This window comes from Arachis hypogaea, chromosome 14 (assembly GCF_003086295.3).
Source record: "Arachis hypogaea cultivar Tifrunner chromosome 14, arahy.Tifrunner.gnm2.J5K5, whole genome shotgun sequence".
NCBI classification, from domain to species: domain Eukaryota; kingdom Viridiplantae; phylum Streptophyta; class Magnoliopsida; order Fabales; family Fabaceae; genus Arachis; species Arachis hypogaea.
The window spans coordinates 132,909,295-132,924,966 of record NC_092049.1 but is presented as its reverse complement, the minus strand read 5'-3'; the positions used below and the strand labels follow the sequence as shown (position 1 = coordinate 132,924,966).

The 15,672-nt window shown below is 32.6% G+C and overlaps 1 protein-coding gene and 1 long non-coding RNA gene across 2 annotated transcripts; one reads left to right on the top strand and one right to left on the bottom strand.

Moving 5' to 3' along the window:
- On the top strand, positions 1-1,583 carry LOC112740656 (uncharacterized). Its single transcript, XR_003171277.3, has 5 exons — positions 1-371; positions 599-709; positions 814-864; positions 1,190-1,252; positions 1,336-1,583. It is a non-coding gene; the product is annotated as an uncharacterized lncRNA (long non-coding RNA).
- Positions 1,584-12,047: 10,464 nt separating this feature from the next.
- Positions 12,048-13,214, bottom strand: LOC112740655 (protein PELOTA 1-like). Its single transcript, XM_025789257.2, has one exon. The coding sequence runs from the start codon at positions 13,212-13,214 to the stop codon at positions 12,048-12,050; it is 1,167 nt and encodes a 388-aa protein (XP_025645042.1).
- Between the last annotated feature and the right edge of the window lie 2,458 nt (positions 13,215-15,672).

Genomic DNA, 15,672 nt, shown 5'->3' with positions numbered 1-15,672 from the left:
TACTCTATTGTTGGATAAAGTATGATATGCTTTATCTGATTTGAATTAAAAGATATTAAAATATAGGGTTTATTGTGAAGTCTTCCCTAGTAATTACTTTGATTTCGATATTAAAGGCCTACTGCATAGTCGATCTTAAAGAGCTTTCCTCTTTTTCCCTCCTGATTTAAAAAAGAAAGAGAAAGAAAGAGTTTTGTTTTTTAAAGATAACACTGAAGATGATTTTGATATCAATACCAAGAAAGTGCCACTTCTTCTCATGTTTTCATCTAAAAAATCAGAGTTGCATATTTTGATATCAATACCAAGAAAGTGCCAAAGGTGGAGTTGCATGCTCATCTCAATGGATCCATTAGAGACTCCACACTGCTGTATGTATATCCATATCTCTATCTTCTGATCTTCATCATCCTTTTATTCTTTTTTTAATTATTATCTAAGAGTATTGTGATTTATTATTATTAAGTGTGGGTATATTCAACCCATTTCTTTATTCTTGTAGCTTGAATTAGAAATACATTAATATAAAAGTATCATATATAGAAATTTTGAGTCATGTTGCTTGTCAATTTGTGTTTTTTTCTGCTGATTTTTTTAGTTCTCTGAAGCTGTCTACAAGAGCTCAACATTTCCTGTTTTCAAAGCACATGGGTTGGCCCAGGCATCAATAGCTGATTGTGTATCAGAAACATTTTCTGCTATTCGAACAGTGAGTTCTCCATGGTTTATACTTCAAATTTATAGTAACTTTGTGCATTGTAAAGTCTTGTATTTGTAATAGACAGTTGATAACAGTAAAATAAATTATTACAGGTAAGATCTTTTGGTGGTGAAAAGCGGCAGATGTTTACATTTGCTAAACAGGTAAGATTATTCAAGAACGAATAGGTTTTTGTTGTGAAAGGCTTGACACCTCTAATTATTAGTTCTTTACAGGTTCTATCTTTCCAGTCAAGTGGGATAAAGCTTGGTACTTTCAAATCATTTAATGAATCTATGACCAGGGTTGCTATTTATATCTCTTTGATTTCATTATATTGTCTTGGAGGGAACAAAGTTAACGTGGTAAGTAGTTCTAATCTGTTCAAAATTTCTATTTTTCCATTTATATTTCTCTCTCACTATTTCTTTTGCAACAAGTTCAACCATTAAAATAATATTTTTAAGTTGCTTTAGTTTCTGTTCTCAGGGTGAGCTCTCTGTCGGAGCTATGGCATCCTTTATTGGATATACTTTCACTTTAACATTTGCCGTAAGGAAATTAAGTTGTGACTTGTTATTTATTTCATCTTATCTCTTGATCTTTACTTGACTGTCTGATATTATATCATTTAGGTTTAAGGACTGGTTAATACCTTTGGGGGGTCTCCGAGGAGCTTTTGCAGTCGTTGACAGGATCAACTCTGTTTTATCTCGAGTTCAAGTTGATGATTCTCTTGCCTATGGCTTAGAAAGAGAACTAAGGCAACAGAAAGCAGTGAATGATGAGAAATATAAATTATTCTTCTTTAATAGTTCAACTGAGAAAAACCAAATGCATTACATGTCGGCACTAAAAACATCTAGCAATTTGTTTAGCTTGGCTTGGCAAATATACACGCTAAGAGATTTCTTATTCCATAAGATTTGATTACATGCTCTTTTAATTAAATATTTGTTTGTGATGAATTATAGTTGATGTATCAACACATTTTGATGTATGATTGTTACTTAATATTACAGTTGATGTATTAATACACTTTGTTTATGTTTTGAATTATATTAACTTGCTTGTTTATAGTACTTTTCTTTTAGTTTGATAATACGATAAATTTGTTTATTTTTTGAAATATTATAAATATTCGAATACAAAATAGATAAAAAAATTGTATTTATTAAATTTATATTTATTTTGTATGAAAACATGTTTATTTTTGTAATAGAAAAATCTAAAAAAAAATATTTTACCTTACCGATAGATTTACAGACGGATTTTCTGTCTGTAATCAGAGTGTAAGATGGTTTTCCAATATTCAAATTATAGACGAAAAATCTGTCTAAAAATTTGTCTGTAATTACAGACGAAAAATCCGTCGGAAAGTTCGTCGCCTTTGAAAAATGGATAGAAAATTTACAGAGGAAAAATCCGTCGGTAACTTGTAAAAATTCGTCTGTAATTTTTCGACGAAAAAAAATCCATCGGTAAATAATTTTCGACGGGACTTTTACAGAGGGACAAAATCCGTCTGTAATAAAGACTAAATCCGTCTGTAAATCTGTCTTCTAGTTATGGCTACACTCAGTGTTCATCAGCTTGAAGCAGTTGACCAGTGGGAGCGACATGCACGGTGTGCCTATGAACATTTTTAAAAGGGCAGAAACAGCTCTATAATCATTGAGGAACTAGCTTTGGTATGCTTAATTTGACCATGCTCATAGCTTATGCATACATATCTTTATACAAATAATATGAATATGCTGATGATTTTACAATTCATAATATTTACTATATTTAAAATATTTACAAGCTATACAAAAAATACTTGATAGAGGACAAACAATCTCTTTTGTGAAGCTACTTTATCACTATGATGCAAAATTTTGAAGTGGATATAATATCTTAGTTTATATTTTATTTCTTTAATGTTTGGACAGTAGTCTGATTACACACTCTAATTGATTTGCATTTGAAGAGGACATAATTGACCATATTAGAACAAATAATATAATTTGCATGAACAAATTTTTATGTAAAATCAGTTTGAATATATTGATGTTGAAATTTGACTGAATACATGGACTATTTTTTTGTTGCTTTTGAGGTGCTTGGTTAGTTGCCATTTATTCAATATCAAACTTTGTATATTATGATGATTATTTTGCTCTGCAACACATCTGGATATACAATGGTGCTGCTTTGGCTGGGGATCTTATCAATTTGATGTGTCAATTTGGTGCGGCAGAGCTTCATGATGTGGCTGCTTTGGCTGGTGGAATTGCATCCCAACAATTCATCAAGGCTTTTATTCTCGCTTATTTTATATAACTTTATTACATGCTTTTCTCTATGGTTATTTGCCTCTAAAGATAATATTTTCTATATAAATTTATAGACACTACTCTTAGTTCAGTTATTTTTTGAGTTTTAACAAGCTTACAGCTGTGGAATGTTCACATAAGAGAGATCTCAAAATATGTGCTTAAAACAAATTCAACAAAACATGGCCATTTTTTTGTTTTTTGCACGGTCCTGCTTCTTGCCTCTCATGACTTTAGAGTGCATAAGCTTTTATTACCTTTGCTTTCCCTAAGAAAGATCCTTTTTCGAAGGGGTTTATAATTGTAAACATTACTCTACATTAATATGGCAGCTTGACACATGCATGGTAATCTAAGTATATTTTCATTAGTAGCTACTTTTATTTCTTAATAACTAATTTAAAAAAGCAAAACTATACAAATTTCATCGTTTTGCATTTCAAACTGATGGAGAAATGAAAATGGGACAGCAAAGAATAAAAGAGATGTTATTTTAAAGAGGTTAACTATTATACAAATGACAGCATTCTCAATTAATTTTTCAGCATTTTTGTTTTCAGGCTTTTATAATAGACAAATGAAAACAAATTGACATCTTTTGAGATTGTAAGGTTCCTAAGACATCATAAGGATGCTTCTTGCTTCCACTTATTGTTGAGTAAAAAACTTTCTGTAGGAAGGGATCCTGCTTCATCTATTTTCTCTTAATGCTCTCTCTTAATGTGAAAACATTTTCAGCATAAGAATGTTCTCTGTTGCATGATTAATATATGTTATTTTGATTGCTCTTTAAAGTTATCATTTCCTCTCTTTTCTTTGTTTTTTTTTTGGTTTTGCATCTGAATAAGGTTCTTAAGATTTCTTCCCTTATTTACTACCTTTCAAGTGCTCTTTGAAATTAATGTTTCTAAAATTGTATATATTTTACTCCAGGCACCTTTAGTGATGCTAATACAAAAGATGATAGAATGATTGATCAAGATGAATGAAAAATATTTGTTTCCAAATATGCTTCATTGGATGTGTATTTTATGCCTATTTCTCTTAATCCAAATGTCTGGAGCAATAATAGAGATTTTTGAAACCAAATCTTCATAGCAACTTGAGGTCACATGAGTTCATAAGTTTGTTGTGGATATTTTCAATAGTACTTCTACAAATCTATCATTAAGCTCATGTATTTAAGTGTCATGGATTATATAAATCTATAAATTTATAGCCTGTTTCTTTCTTAGGTACTATCATTGAAACTTGCCATATTTTTTCTTTAGGTATATATGTGGCTGTGAATATTTTGGCTTAACCGCATAAGAAACACCTAGAACTATGCAACAAATTTGGTGGACTATGTAGAATAGTTATATTAGTTGTAGGAATATATCTATTTGTATATCTTAATTTGTATTTATATGATGATGTCTCATCTCTTTCATTTCTCTTTTTGATAAAATATTTTTCTATAGAAGAAAATAATAGCTATTTACTGTTTTGTATGTGTGCTATGCAGATTGCAAATCTTTTGGATTGCACTTCATGGTCAGGGGCTGGACCAGGGCTAATGGACGATGTTACTCAAGGTGCTCTTCAAGTAGGACCAGTTGGTGGATTCAAGTTTTAGTCATCTGATATATATTTGCCATAATGATTTAATTTATATCCTATTAAAATAGAAATTCTCATTGTAATGGCTTTTTATGTAAATGTAGCTTATTGAAGGAGGATGTGAAGCTCCAATCCACACGGTAACTCACCTTTCTTTATATTTATTTTAGACTAACTATAAATTGTGCATTTGTTCACTATGTGCTTACATCTTTGATTGATGATGTCTTTTACTGCAGATTCTTTTAGTGTTCAGCTACCACAACATGTTGGAGACAGTAGATTTTTCTATGGCATCCCCTCATTGAGTTTTCGGAAGGTTTAATTACTCTATTGGTCCCTATAGTTTCGTGAAATTTTCAATTAGGACCCTATACTTTTTTTCTTTTTAATTGGGTCCCTGCACCAAATTTTCTTTTTCAATTAAGTCCCTCTTAGTAGTAATTGGCTTAAGTTTATAGGGACCCAACTAAAAAAAAAAAGAATTGGTAGAGGGACCTAAATAAAAGGAAAAAAAAGTGTAGGGACCCAATTAAAAAAAATTTGGTGCAAGAACTCAATTAAAAGAAAAAAAAGTATAGGGACCTAATTGAAAATTTTGCGAAACTATAGGGACCAACAGAGTAATTAAACCTTTTCAGAAATATCTCAGGAACTGAAGACAATATACACGTATGAGGTTTCATGATTTCTCAACCACTCCTAATTTGATTTTATTTGATTTGCTGTGCCTCAACTTTGTTATGAACATACCTATTAAGAGAGTTTCATTGCTATTATCATGATCTCCCCTTTGACAAAGGATGATGCGGAGTTGGGGTTGAGGTTCAAACAGCAACTGTGCCATTTGTATCAAGATCATAGCTTACTCTGAACTGCCCATAAAATTTGTTCTTAATATTTTATTGTTAGATAGCATACTGTATTTATCTTTTATTAATTATATTGCTGATTTCTTTACCATTTTCATGTCTTATGTCAGTTATTAGACATTCAGAATTCGAGGTTGTGATTGACCTGCATTGTAAATATGTTAAACAATCCTTTTATGTGTTAGCTATTAGGAATAGTAAATATATGAATAAGGAATTTAAAATGGCTTATAAGAATTCCTTTATTTGTTGTGTACTTATCTGATTTGTAGAATTGTTGTACATAGAAGTAAACCAGTTTTCAATTTTGATTATTTGTGAGCAAAGTTTGTGAAATAAAGAGTAAAGAAGTTGGAAATATTCTTTCGTTACAATCCCATCCCAACTCCTTTGTTCTACCAAAAGTATCCCTTTTTAATTATTTTCACTTTCTTTTCCATAGTTTGCTATATCATACTAATAATATCTGTTAATTTTTGCAGAAGAAAGTGGTAGCTTCATTTCCAAGTGTTTGGTACCCACTAGCATCTTTAAATATGTAAGTAGTCAGAGAAACTTCCTCAAATCTAATATAGTTATATGAATTTTTTTAGATAATATTTATATTTTATTGGATGGTTAGAAGAAAATATGTAGGCATTAGTTACAACTTTTCATGTGATTTAATGATGTAAAAGTTCTTTTTTTCTGCATTTATTTATTTATATTTTGTTTTAACTTGAGTTTTTCTTTCTTGGAAAAAATTAAAGAATGTGAATGACTTGGGTATGTGATGCAATGGTATGTGTTGTTAACATTCACCGGGTGGTTCGTTGCACAAATAAGGAGGATGATTCAGAGTGAAGAATAGGAGAAGCTAATAATAAGGAGCTTGGAGTGACTGATGGATTGGAGTAGGGGCAGGTTGTTACTGTTGATTTAGGCGTCGAAAGAGATCAGAGATGAAAAAATAAGTTGATATATATAACATGTTGATGAGGTTAAGTCCTTTCCAGACCTTTTTTTAACCTTAAATGCAAACTTAAAAGTAGAATAATAATCTTCTGCATTAGTATCTGAAAAAAGCATTCCTTTTTCAAATAAAAAAATTTTTGCAACAAAAAGACTATGTTAAGTTGAGGAAGATATGGTAACATAACAACAAGGAATATTTAAAAGAAAAGGTTGCTATGTCTATCTTTAATTACTTAATACTTTAAATTAGTAACAATATTTTTTTGGTATGTTATATTAATATTAAGTAATATGTCTTGAGGCAGCACTTTAATGACTTCAGAAGTTAGATGATGTATTTAGTTTTAAGTTCTCTTTGAATAGTTTTAAGTTTTGCTAATAATATTCTGATGACTTTTGCAGAGCTGTTGCATGTGTTTCATGAGCATCCTGGAGTTGGAGTAGAAGATGTTGTCCCAGATTGCATTTAATAATAGCAGTACTTGCTGGGAGGAGCTGGAGTAGAAGAGAAAGCATGGACAGTTACCAGTCATCATGGTTGCCATTAAGCCACATTAAATATTAATGATCTTGAATAGACTTAATCTTTGTTTGAGCAAACAATTCAGGCTATGCTTGGAAACAAGAATAAATTTTGATGTACATCCAATAAGATATACACAAGATTATATCATTGTATTGCTAACTTGAATGTCTCACTAAATTAAAGCTAAATCTTAAATGCCATTACATTATTTAGCACTGTGAGTTTTATATACTTAAAAAAGGTTATGTTGTTATAAATAAGATTATACTTAAATTGTCTACTTTTGTTTGATGGCTTATTTTAAAAAAAAAATTATACGATTTCAAATTTTGTTATTGTCATTTTTTATTGATTTTTTTCATTTATTTTGGCTAACATTGGATATAAAAGTTATCACAAAATTGTGTATATTGACTTTGTTTTATGTTCAATATGTTACAGCGAAAATTATTGGCTAATTGTAGAATAGATGCATGAATTTAAGTTTTCTAAAAGTAAAGAAGGATATAGTAGAATGAAAGGATAGTTACATATTTGTTCTTATGGAAATATATATTAACAAATACAGAAAAGACAAAAACATTCTTAAAAAAGAGCATTTTTTCAAAAGCTAAAATTCTGGAGAAAGTCTAAAGAAAAATATCTTTTTAAAGTCAAATTGTTTAGCTGCTGTAGTAGATGACATCAGAGAATAGTATATAAAAAAATACAATCAAAAGATGAGTCTTCTATATAGAAAATATGTAAATGGATATATATCTTTTTTTATTAGCAGTTATGATTTCTTTTTATCATTTTTATTTTGAATCTTTCTTTTTGATAGTGTATTTCTTTGAGGCCATAAAAGTACTTAATCTACTTATGGCCAAAATCTTATTCCAAAAATAATAATAATTGATAATTTGACATAGAAGCAACTAAAGTTTTTTCTTTCCTTTTTAATCTAATAAGGCTATTTTTTGTTTTATATATTTTTTCTATTATAGTTCTATTTAATTATTTTAATTTCATGCAAATTAGTAATTGCTCAAGATTTCATGATACAAATATAAAAAAGGTATTTTATACTTTCTATTTTAGAATAAAAATTTTCAATAACAACATAATCTATTACTTTTGAATTAGCCACTTTTATTATTATAGATATCTTCTTTAAATGTATTACTCTTTTCTTATCCATGCTAGCTAATTATGAAAAGTATACTTAAATTATTAAGACGTGGTTCAAATTGACCCTTCCGTCCAACTCCGTTACCGGAGTGATGACATGGCATCAAAACTTTATCACATGCCTCTCCTTCTTCCTCTTAGCATAGCCATAACCAACTCCCCTCTAAGAACACCCTCCCTCTCCCAACAAACAACAAAATTCACAACCTACCAACACCCACACACCTTTACCGCCACTTATGAAGGGTCTTTCTATTATCTGATCCTTCCCTTTCTCACCGTCACCATTACTATCTTTCCTCCCCAACAAACAACATTAACAATTACTAATATTAATAAATTGAAGAGAAATAGAAAAGGAAAAAGAAACACATCACCACACTTTAAATTCCTCTTAATAGGAACATGAAGATGGTTGCAATGAGTGAGAGTGCTTCGAATTTGGGACAATGGGTGGTGTAACCTTGTGATTGATGGTAAAATTGGAAATGTATTGCTCAACCTGTATGCTAACTGTGGTTACATGAAAATAGGGTTCAAGATTTTTAACATTATTGTGCATAAGGATGTTATTTCTTGGGGTGCTATTATTTGCGGCATAGCGATGAATGGTCACGGTAAGCAAGCATTGCAGATTTTTTCGCAAATGGTAGTTCATGGTGTTGCTCCTAACGATGTCACATTCATTGGTTTGTTATCTACTTGCAGTCATGAAGGAATGGTGAGTGTAGGCATTATGCTCTTCAAAGCTATAGCGGTTGAAATGTGTGGGTGTTGGTGGATTGTGAATGTTGTTGTTTGTTGGGAGAGAGAGAGTGTTGGTAGAGGGGAGGTGGTGATGGCTATGGTAAGAGGAAAAAGGAGAGGCATATGGTGAGGTTTGGGTGCCACGTCATCACTCCGGTGACGAAGTTGAACGAAAGGATCAATCTGAGCTACGTCTTAAAATTTCAGGGTATAAATTGGGTCAATTGAAAATTAAAAGATCAAATTGAGTCAGTAGTCAAATTTCAGGGGTCATTTTGGGTATTAACTCCTTTCTGTGCATTTATATTCTAACTTGATGCAAAAATGGAAAAATGTTACTTAACAAAGCAGTGGATATTCATGGTTACTCATATTTTTCTCTAATTTTCCATTAGAGCATAGATCTAAATGACTGTGTCAATTTCTATCATCTTCCTATCTTTTATATTTCTTTTGTTTATTGTGTTTCCTTTATTGTTTATACCATTTTTGGAATCTTGCATTTTTAATTAGAAGGGAGTACATAATAGAGAGTACAACACAGCTAAAATATTTAATGGTTCTTTTCTTTGTGTGTTCCCTTTAATTTCACACCTTATTTATATTATGTCTTATTACTCTGTGTTTAAATCGATCAAAAGATCATTATATATGTTACATACAATATTAATATTCAATTCAATGTTTTAAGCAAAGCAGTTACACCATCCAAACACTACTATTACTCGCGCGTATGCGCGGGGGCTTCTGCTAGTAATTGTTAAAGCATGGATTAATTGTTAGTTCTAAACCTTGTTGTTGATTGCTTGAAGCATGAATAATTGTTGAAGCATTGATTAATTGTTGGTTCTAAAGTCTAAACCTAGGTGTTGATTATTGCTTGAAGCATGATTAATTGTTGAAGCTGATTAAGGATGTCAATGGGGTGGGGCGGGGCGGGGGATGCCTCCCTGCTCCCCGTCCCCGCCCCCAGAATTAATCCCCATCCCCGTCCCGATCCCCGCCATGGGAGGATAGTTGTCCCCATTCTCATTCCCCGCGTTCCCCATATTCCCCGCGGGGCCCCATTCCCCATCCTCTTATATTTTAACATTCATATGAAAATTATAGTAAAAAATATCAAAAAAATAAAAAACAAACTACAAAATACTATTACAAACACATAAACATATCTTATCCAAGATTATAAGTCCAGAAATACAACATAGCAAATTATAATCCATAAAATAAAATCTTAAAATACAACTTCTATTCTAAAAAAAAGCAATAAGATATAGTCTTTAACATCAAGTATTCTTTGATGGTCAGCATACTCAGCAAGAGAAATCATAATTGCTTTAGATACATAGAAGGAGAAAAAATCAAGCTACTATTTCAAAATCAAACCCTAACTATTTCAAAATTATAAACCCTATATGTCTAATTGCTTTAGATACATAAAAGGAGAGAAAATCAAAATTATACAGCACAGTGAGTAGGGAAGACTGAATAATAGGGTTAGGGTTTTTTTAATTGGTAAAATTACTAAAAAACCTACCTATGTTAGAAATAAAGTAAGGTTATTTAAGAAATTTCAAACACTCGAGAAATTATCGGGGATGGGGCGGGGATCTCCGCTTGGGTCTCCGCGCCTGTCTCGGGGGGAATTTTGCTCCCCATCCCCATCTCCATCCCCACGGGGAAAATTCCCCACCAACGGGGCCCCATTCGGGCGGTCCCCGCGGGGATCCCCGCCTCCTGGGGATTTTTGACACCCCTAAAGCTGATTGCTTGGAGAAGAGAGAAGCTCGTTTTAGTTCCTTGAATGCCTCATCTTTATGTTTGGCAACTTTTTTATGCTGTAAACGCAAAAGTGATTTCTGTCTTCAACCCACGTTTACCAAAAGCTAAAAATTCTAGCTTTTCCGTTCACCTTTTTACGTTGGATTGAACTTTATGTTCTATGTACCAATTATGTCCTTCATTATTCATATGTTTATTATTTTTTTATAATACTTTTTTCTAATACTCTCTTATGTATATTATTATTTTTTATAAAACTTCTGTTTTTTTTATATGAGTTCTTTTACTGTTATTGTTATTTCTTTTTTGTGTGAAATATTTTTTTACTTTATATTATGATTCTATTAATCCTATTAGAGTACTAAAGAATATTGAGAGTACTAAAAAAATATTAAAATTTATTTAAATATTTAAAATAAAATTATAAGATAACATAAAATAATTATTTAAATTCATGTCATTTTCTGTAATTTTTTATCTAAAAGTAATTTTGAATAATGTAATACAAACAATATTTAGTTTACTATGATCTATTTTGAATAAGAATTACTAAACATAAACTACGTTGATACTAACTTACTTTTGATAAAAATCAATTCTACAAAATTAATTTTATACAAACCTCTAAACCTCTGTTTGTAAACCGTCATCCAAACACACACTTAGTTGTTGAGTGTTAAATTTTGCTGTTGAGGCATTTATTAATTGATTAGTTGTTGAATTGTATTGTTATTGGAGCATGATAGGCTAAGTGATATTATATATGATACATATAATTTACGTCTTAAATTCAGGTAATATATATTTCATCCTTTTATTTAATATCATTAGAATTTGTGTAATTAATATCCTAGACTTATCATATATTGTATTTAATTTGTTAGGACAAAAAGAAAAACAAAAACCTTGTTTTTTTTTTCATGAACTTGTTCCACGATCTCACTTCTCCTTTTTTTTTCTCATGACCTTGTTTTCGACTTTGGTAAAAACCTCGAACGCCACGCTTTCATTACCCTCGTCTTTCTTTAGACTTAAATTTATGATGTCTGTTATTTTTTCGCTCCCATGTTTTCCATTATCCACCATCACAACCAACCTTGATCATATACCGAATTGCGATCTGGCCCATTTTTTCGACCTCCGACCTATGCTAGTTCGACGCTACCATTGGTCGAAATGATTCACTATCAACATTAATATTCATTTTTATACTAACAATATATACGAGTATTAGACATCTTTATCCTAATAAAGATACTCTAATAAACTATATACACTAGAGTATTTTAAAAATACCTAAAGAATATGACGCGGTGAGAATTGTAATAAGGAAATACAAGCTAAGTCCCACATCCTAATTAATCATAAAACTTGCTCTAATAAGCATCATCATCGTCTTCATCATCAATAACAGGCAACGGAAACCTGAGAATGGCAGCAATACCGGTGAGTTGCTGCAACTGCTCTGCCATAACATGCATAGAAGAGTAAACCAACGCGTCCCCACCACTCTCCCTAACCGCCTTCACCAAACAACCGTGCCTCTTCCTTATGGCAACCTCATTGCTCCGGTACAGCTCATCACTGATCAAAAGCGTTTCAATGGCTCCCATCTCTTGAGCACTCTTCACGCTCTTAGGTCCGTAGCAAGCGCGATCCGAGTCACTCGAAACCATGTCCCAAACCTTCTTTAGTGCCCTAATCTGCAACCCTACCTTGCTGTCCTTCATAAGGTTCATCACCGTGCCTTCTCCCAAAAGATCCTTCAAATTGCCGTTGCAATCACCACCTGCAGCCACCACGATCCTTCCTATATTCTCTTCTATTCTTCTCATCTTCATCCTCTTTGCCTCCGATATCATAAACCTTCGAAACTCATCCTTTTTCGAATCCTCGCTTGCGATCACAGTGTTCTTAACCTTGTTCAGATCCACGTGCTTTATGAACGCCGTGAAAACCTCGCGGAAGAACACGTTCTTAGAGTTTGAAGAAGAAGGAGATGAAGATGAAGAATTTCTTCCTCCGCTCCTTGAAGAAGACGTTTCAACCTTCGAAACCATAGCAGTTATGCCTTTTCCGATCAGATAAATCTCAGCATGGTCTTGTTGAAAGAGAATTACTGCGAGTTCTGCATCGGGGCAAGCTTCGTGGTTCTCTCGTTCCTGGAGAGCCTCGACGACGTCGTCCTTCCAGAGCTTCTTGTGGAGCTCGAAGGGCTTGTTGCGCTCTAAGGTGAGGGTGTGGAACGATCCGACGGCGATGTAATCGTTCGGCTCGAGGTTACGGCCGTGGATGCGAAGGGTGGAAGAGTCCTTGTGGAAGTCGCGGCAGGTGACCTTCAGGTGGATGGAGAGCTTAACCCGGGAGGCGGTGGTGGTCTTGGCGTCGTTGAGTTGGTGGTGGACCTTCCGGGAGGTATCGGCCGTGACGTAATCGCCGGGGTTGATAATATTATAGAGGATCCATATGTCGTCAGGTTCTTCAGGGATTATGGTCACTGTTCCCATGTGGTTCACTGCGAAATCTTTTTCCTTGAGTTTCATTCTTCCTTTTTTCCTTTGTTTCTTCTTGCTTAGATCACAATTTGTGGTGACTATTGGAACTTTCTTTTTTGGGGTTTTCAGGATTCTCGGCAAGGATTCAGATGGTGAGATTTGTTTTGTATGGTACTGAAATAATGTGTGCCTTCTGATGTGTGTATGTGTGTGTTTATTATATATAGGGTGACTTGCTTTAGAATAGGATTAGTTGTATCGCCGGGAAAAATAAACATTCTTTATTTTGGGTAAAGCTAAGGTAGATATTGCATTTGAATTTTGTGGCTTCTTTCCTTGGTTTCAAATTCAAAACTACTACTTATTAGGGGGTGTTGGGCGGTTCACCTAGCCAAAATTTTTCTTACCAAAAAATAATATAAATTAAAAATTATGGTTTCTAAATATATATATTTTTATATTTTATTCACTTATTTTTTATTTATTTTATTTTACTATCTGTTATGAACGCGACCTTCGGATTTCGCACTGGAATGGCCGTCGACCCGAACATCCGGGGCTGACCCATTTCTCTCTAACAAGTCCAAACTAGTCCCACATTCTCTAACCAACATTCAAATACCTCTCTTAACCAACCACAGTATATAAGGAGACTCGAACCCGCAAGTTTTAAATGAGTATGAATAGACTATACCATTTAAGATATAGCTCATTGGCAATACACACCTATTATTATTATTATTATTATTATTATTATTATTATTATTATTATTATTATTATTATTATTATTATTATTATTATTATTGAAAAAAAATAAAATCTTTTAAAAAAAATTAAACTCATTTATCATGCTAATATTTTATTTTATTTTGGTGATCCATAATCATATTATTATTATTATTATTATTATTATTATTATTATTATTATTATTATTATTATTGGAAAAAATTAAAATCTTTTAAAAAAATTAAACTCATTTATCATGCTAATATTTTGTTTTATTTTGGTGATCTATAATCATATCTTGTCTATTGTTTATAAGTTAATATTTTAATTAAAGTGTTAATAAAATGTCGACTAAATATTAAAGAAATAATCCAAGATTCATGAAATAATAAAAAAAATAGAGTGTATTTTTTTTTATCGGAAAAGCTCTGCATACAAGCCATTAGGGCTTGTATGCTTTACAAGCTCATTAAACAATAAAATCAAAATACGTGCTGCTCCACGTACGTTGATTACACGCGCTATATAAGATCCCGCGTATATCTAACTACCAAATTTAAAATATTTGTTTCCTTCTTCGTTTTCGTTATTTTGAGATTTGGTTGTTCTTCTTCTCGCGCGTCTTCCCTCGTTCTTCTCCATCGTTCTTTTCCTCCCGCTTTCTCACTGGTATGTTCTTCGTTTACGTTACTTTTTTCTCTCTCTGCAACTCGATCTTCATTTTCTATTTTGATTTGTTGTTTTCTGAAATCAAAGTTTGAACTCGTTTTAAAGATAATGGATCATTCCACCTCAGATTCTCAGCTGAATCCAGGCGAAGTGGATTATGAATTTGAATCTAACGAAGTTCCTGAGGTTTGATCTACATAATGAATTTTCTTTCAGTAATTTGTATAGCATTGTGTAGTTAAAAAATTGCTGAACATTGACTGTGAAACTAACACGTTAACATGAATCTGTCGATTCAATGTATTAGTTGTGATTAATTACCTGAAATTTATAGTAGACGCTCGGGTGTAGATCAGGTCTTTATTTGGGTGTATTTTTGCTAGAAGTGTGGGTGTATCTACACTACTGGTTTTGTTATTTTAATTGAGTTGTTGTTGTTCAGGTGTATTATATCAGACATGATTGGGTGTGTTTTTAGTTTTTGACATGGTGTATTCTGCAGCCTGTGTATTTACAGTTTATGGCTTTAAAGGTCATTGTGTAGTTGAGTTGTTGCGGTTCGGCTGTATCATATTAGGCATGATTGGGTGTATTTGAATCATATCTATGGGTGTATTCACAGTTTCTGACACGGTGTATTGTGCAGCCTCTCTCGGTTGTTGATGACGAGCTTGTTCCGAAGGTTGGAATGACCTTTACCACCCTTGAAGATGCTGGAAAATTTTACAAGAACTACGCCAAGGCTGCAGGTTTCTCTACAAGAGTTCGGTGCACAAATAGGAAGGGAAACGAGATTAAGAATCAACTGATTACATGTAGCAGAGAGGGAAAATGGAAATCTAAAATATCTCCGACCGAGAAGACCAATCCTACAGCTGGTCTAAACTGTCCTGCAAGAATTTATATACACACATTGAAGGATGTCGGTGCTTGGATTATTTCAAAGGTTGTGCTCGATCATTCACACCCCTGCTGTCCAAGCAAAGCAGAGATGCTCAAACAGCACAGGGAACTAAGCATGTCCATTCGTCGTACAATAGAGAATAACGAGGAGGCCGGTATCAGACCAAGCAAAACATACCAATCATTTGTTGCGGCTGCCGGGGGTC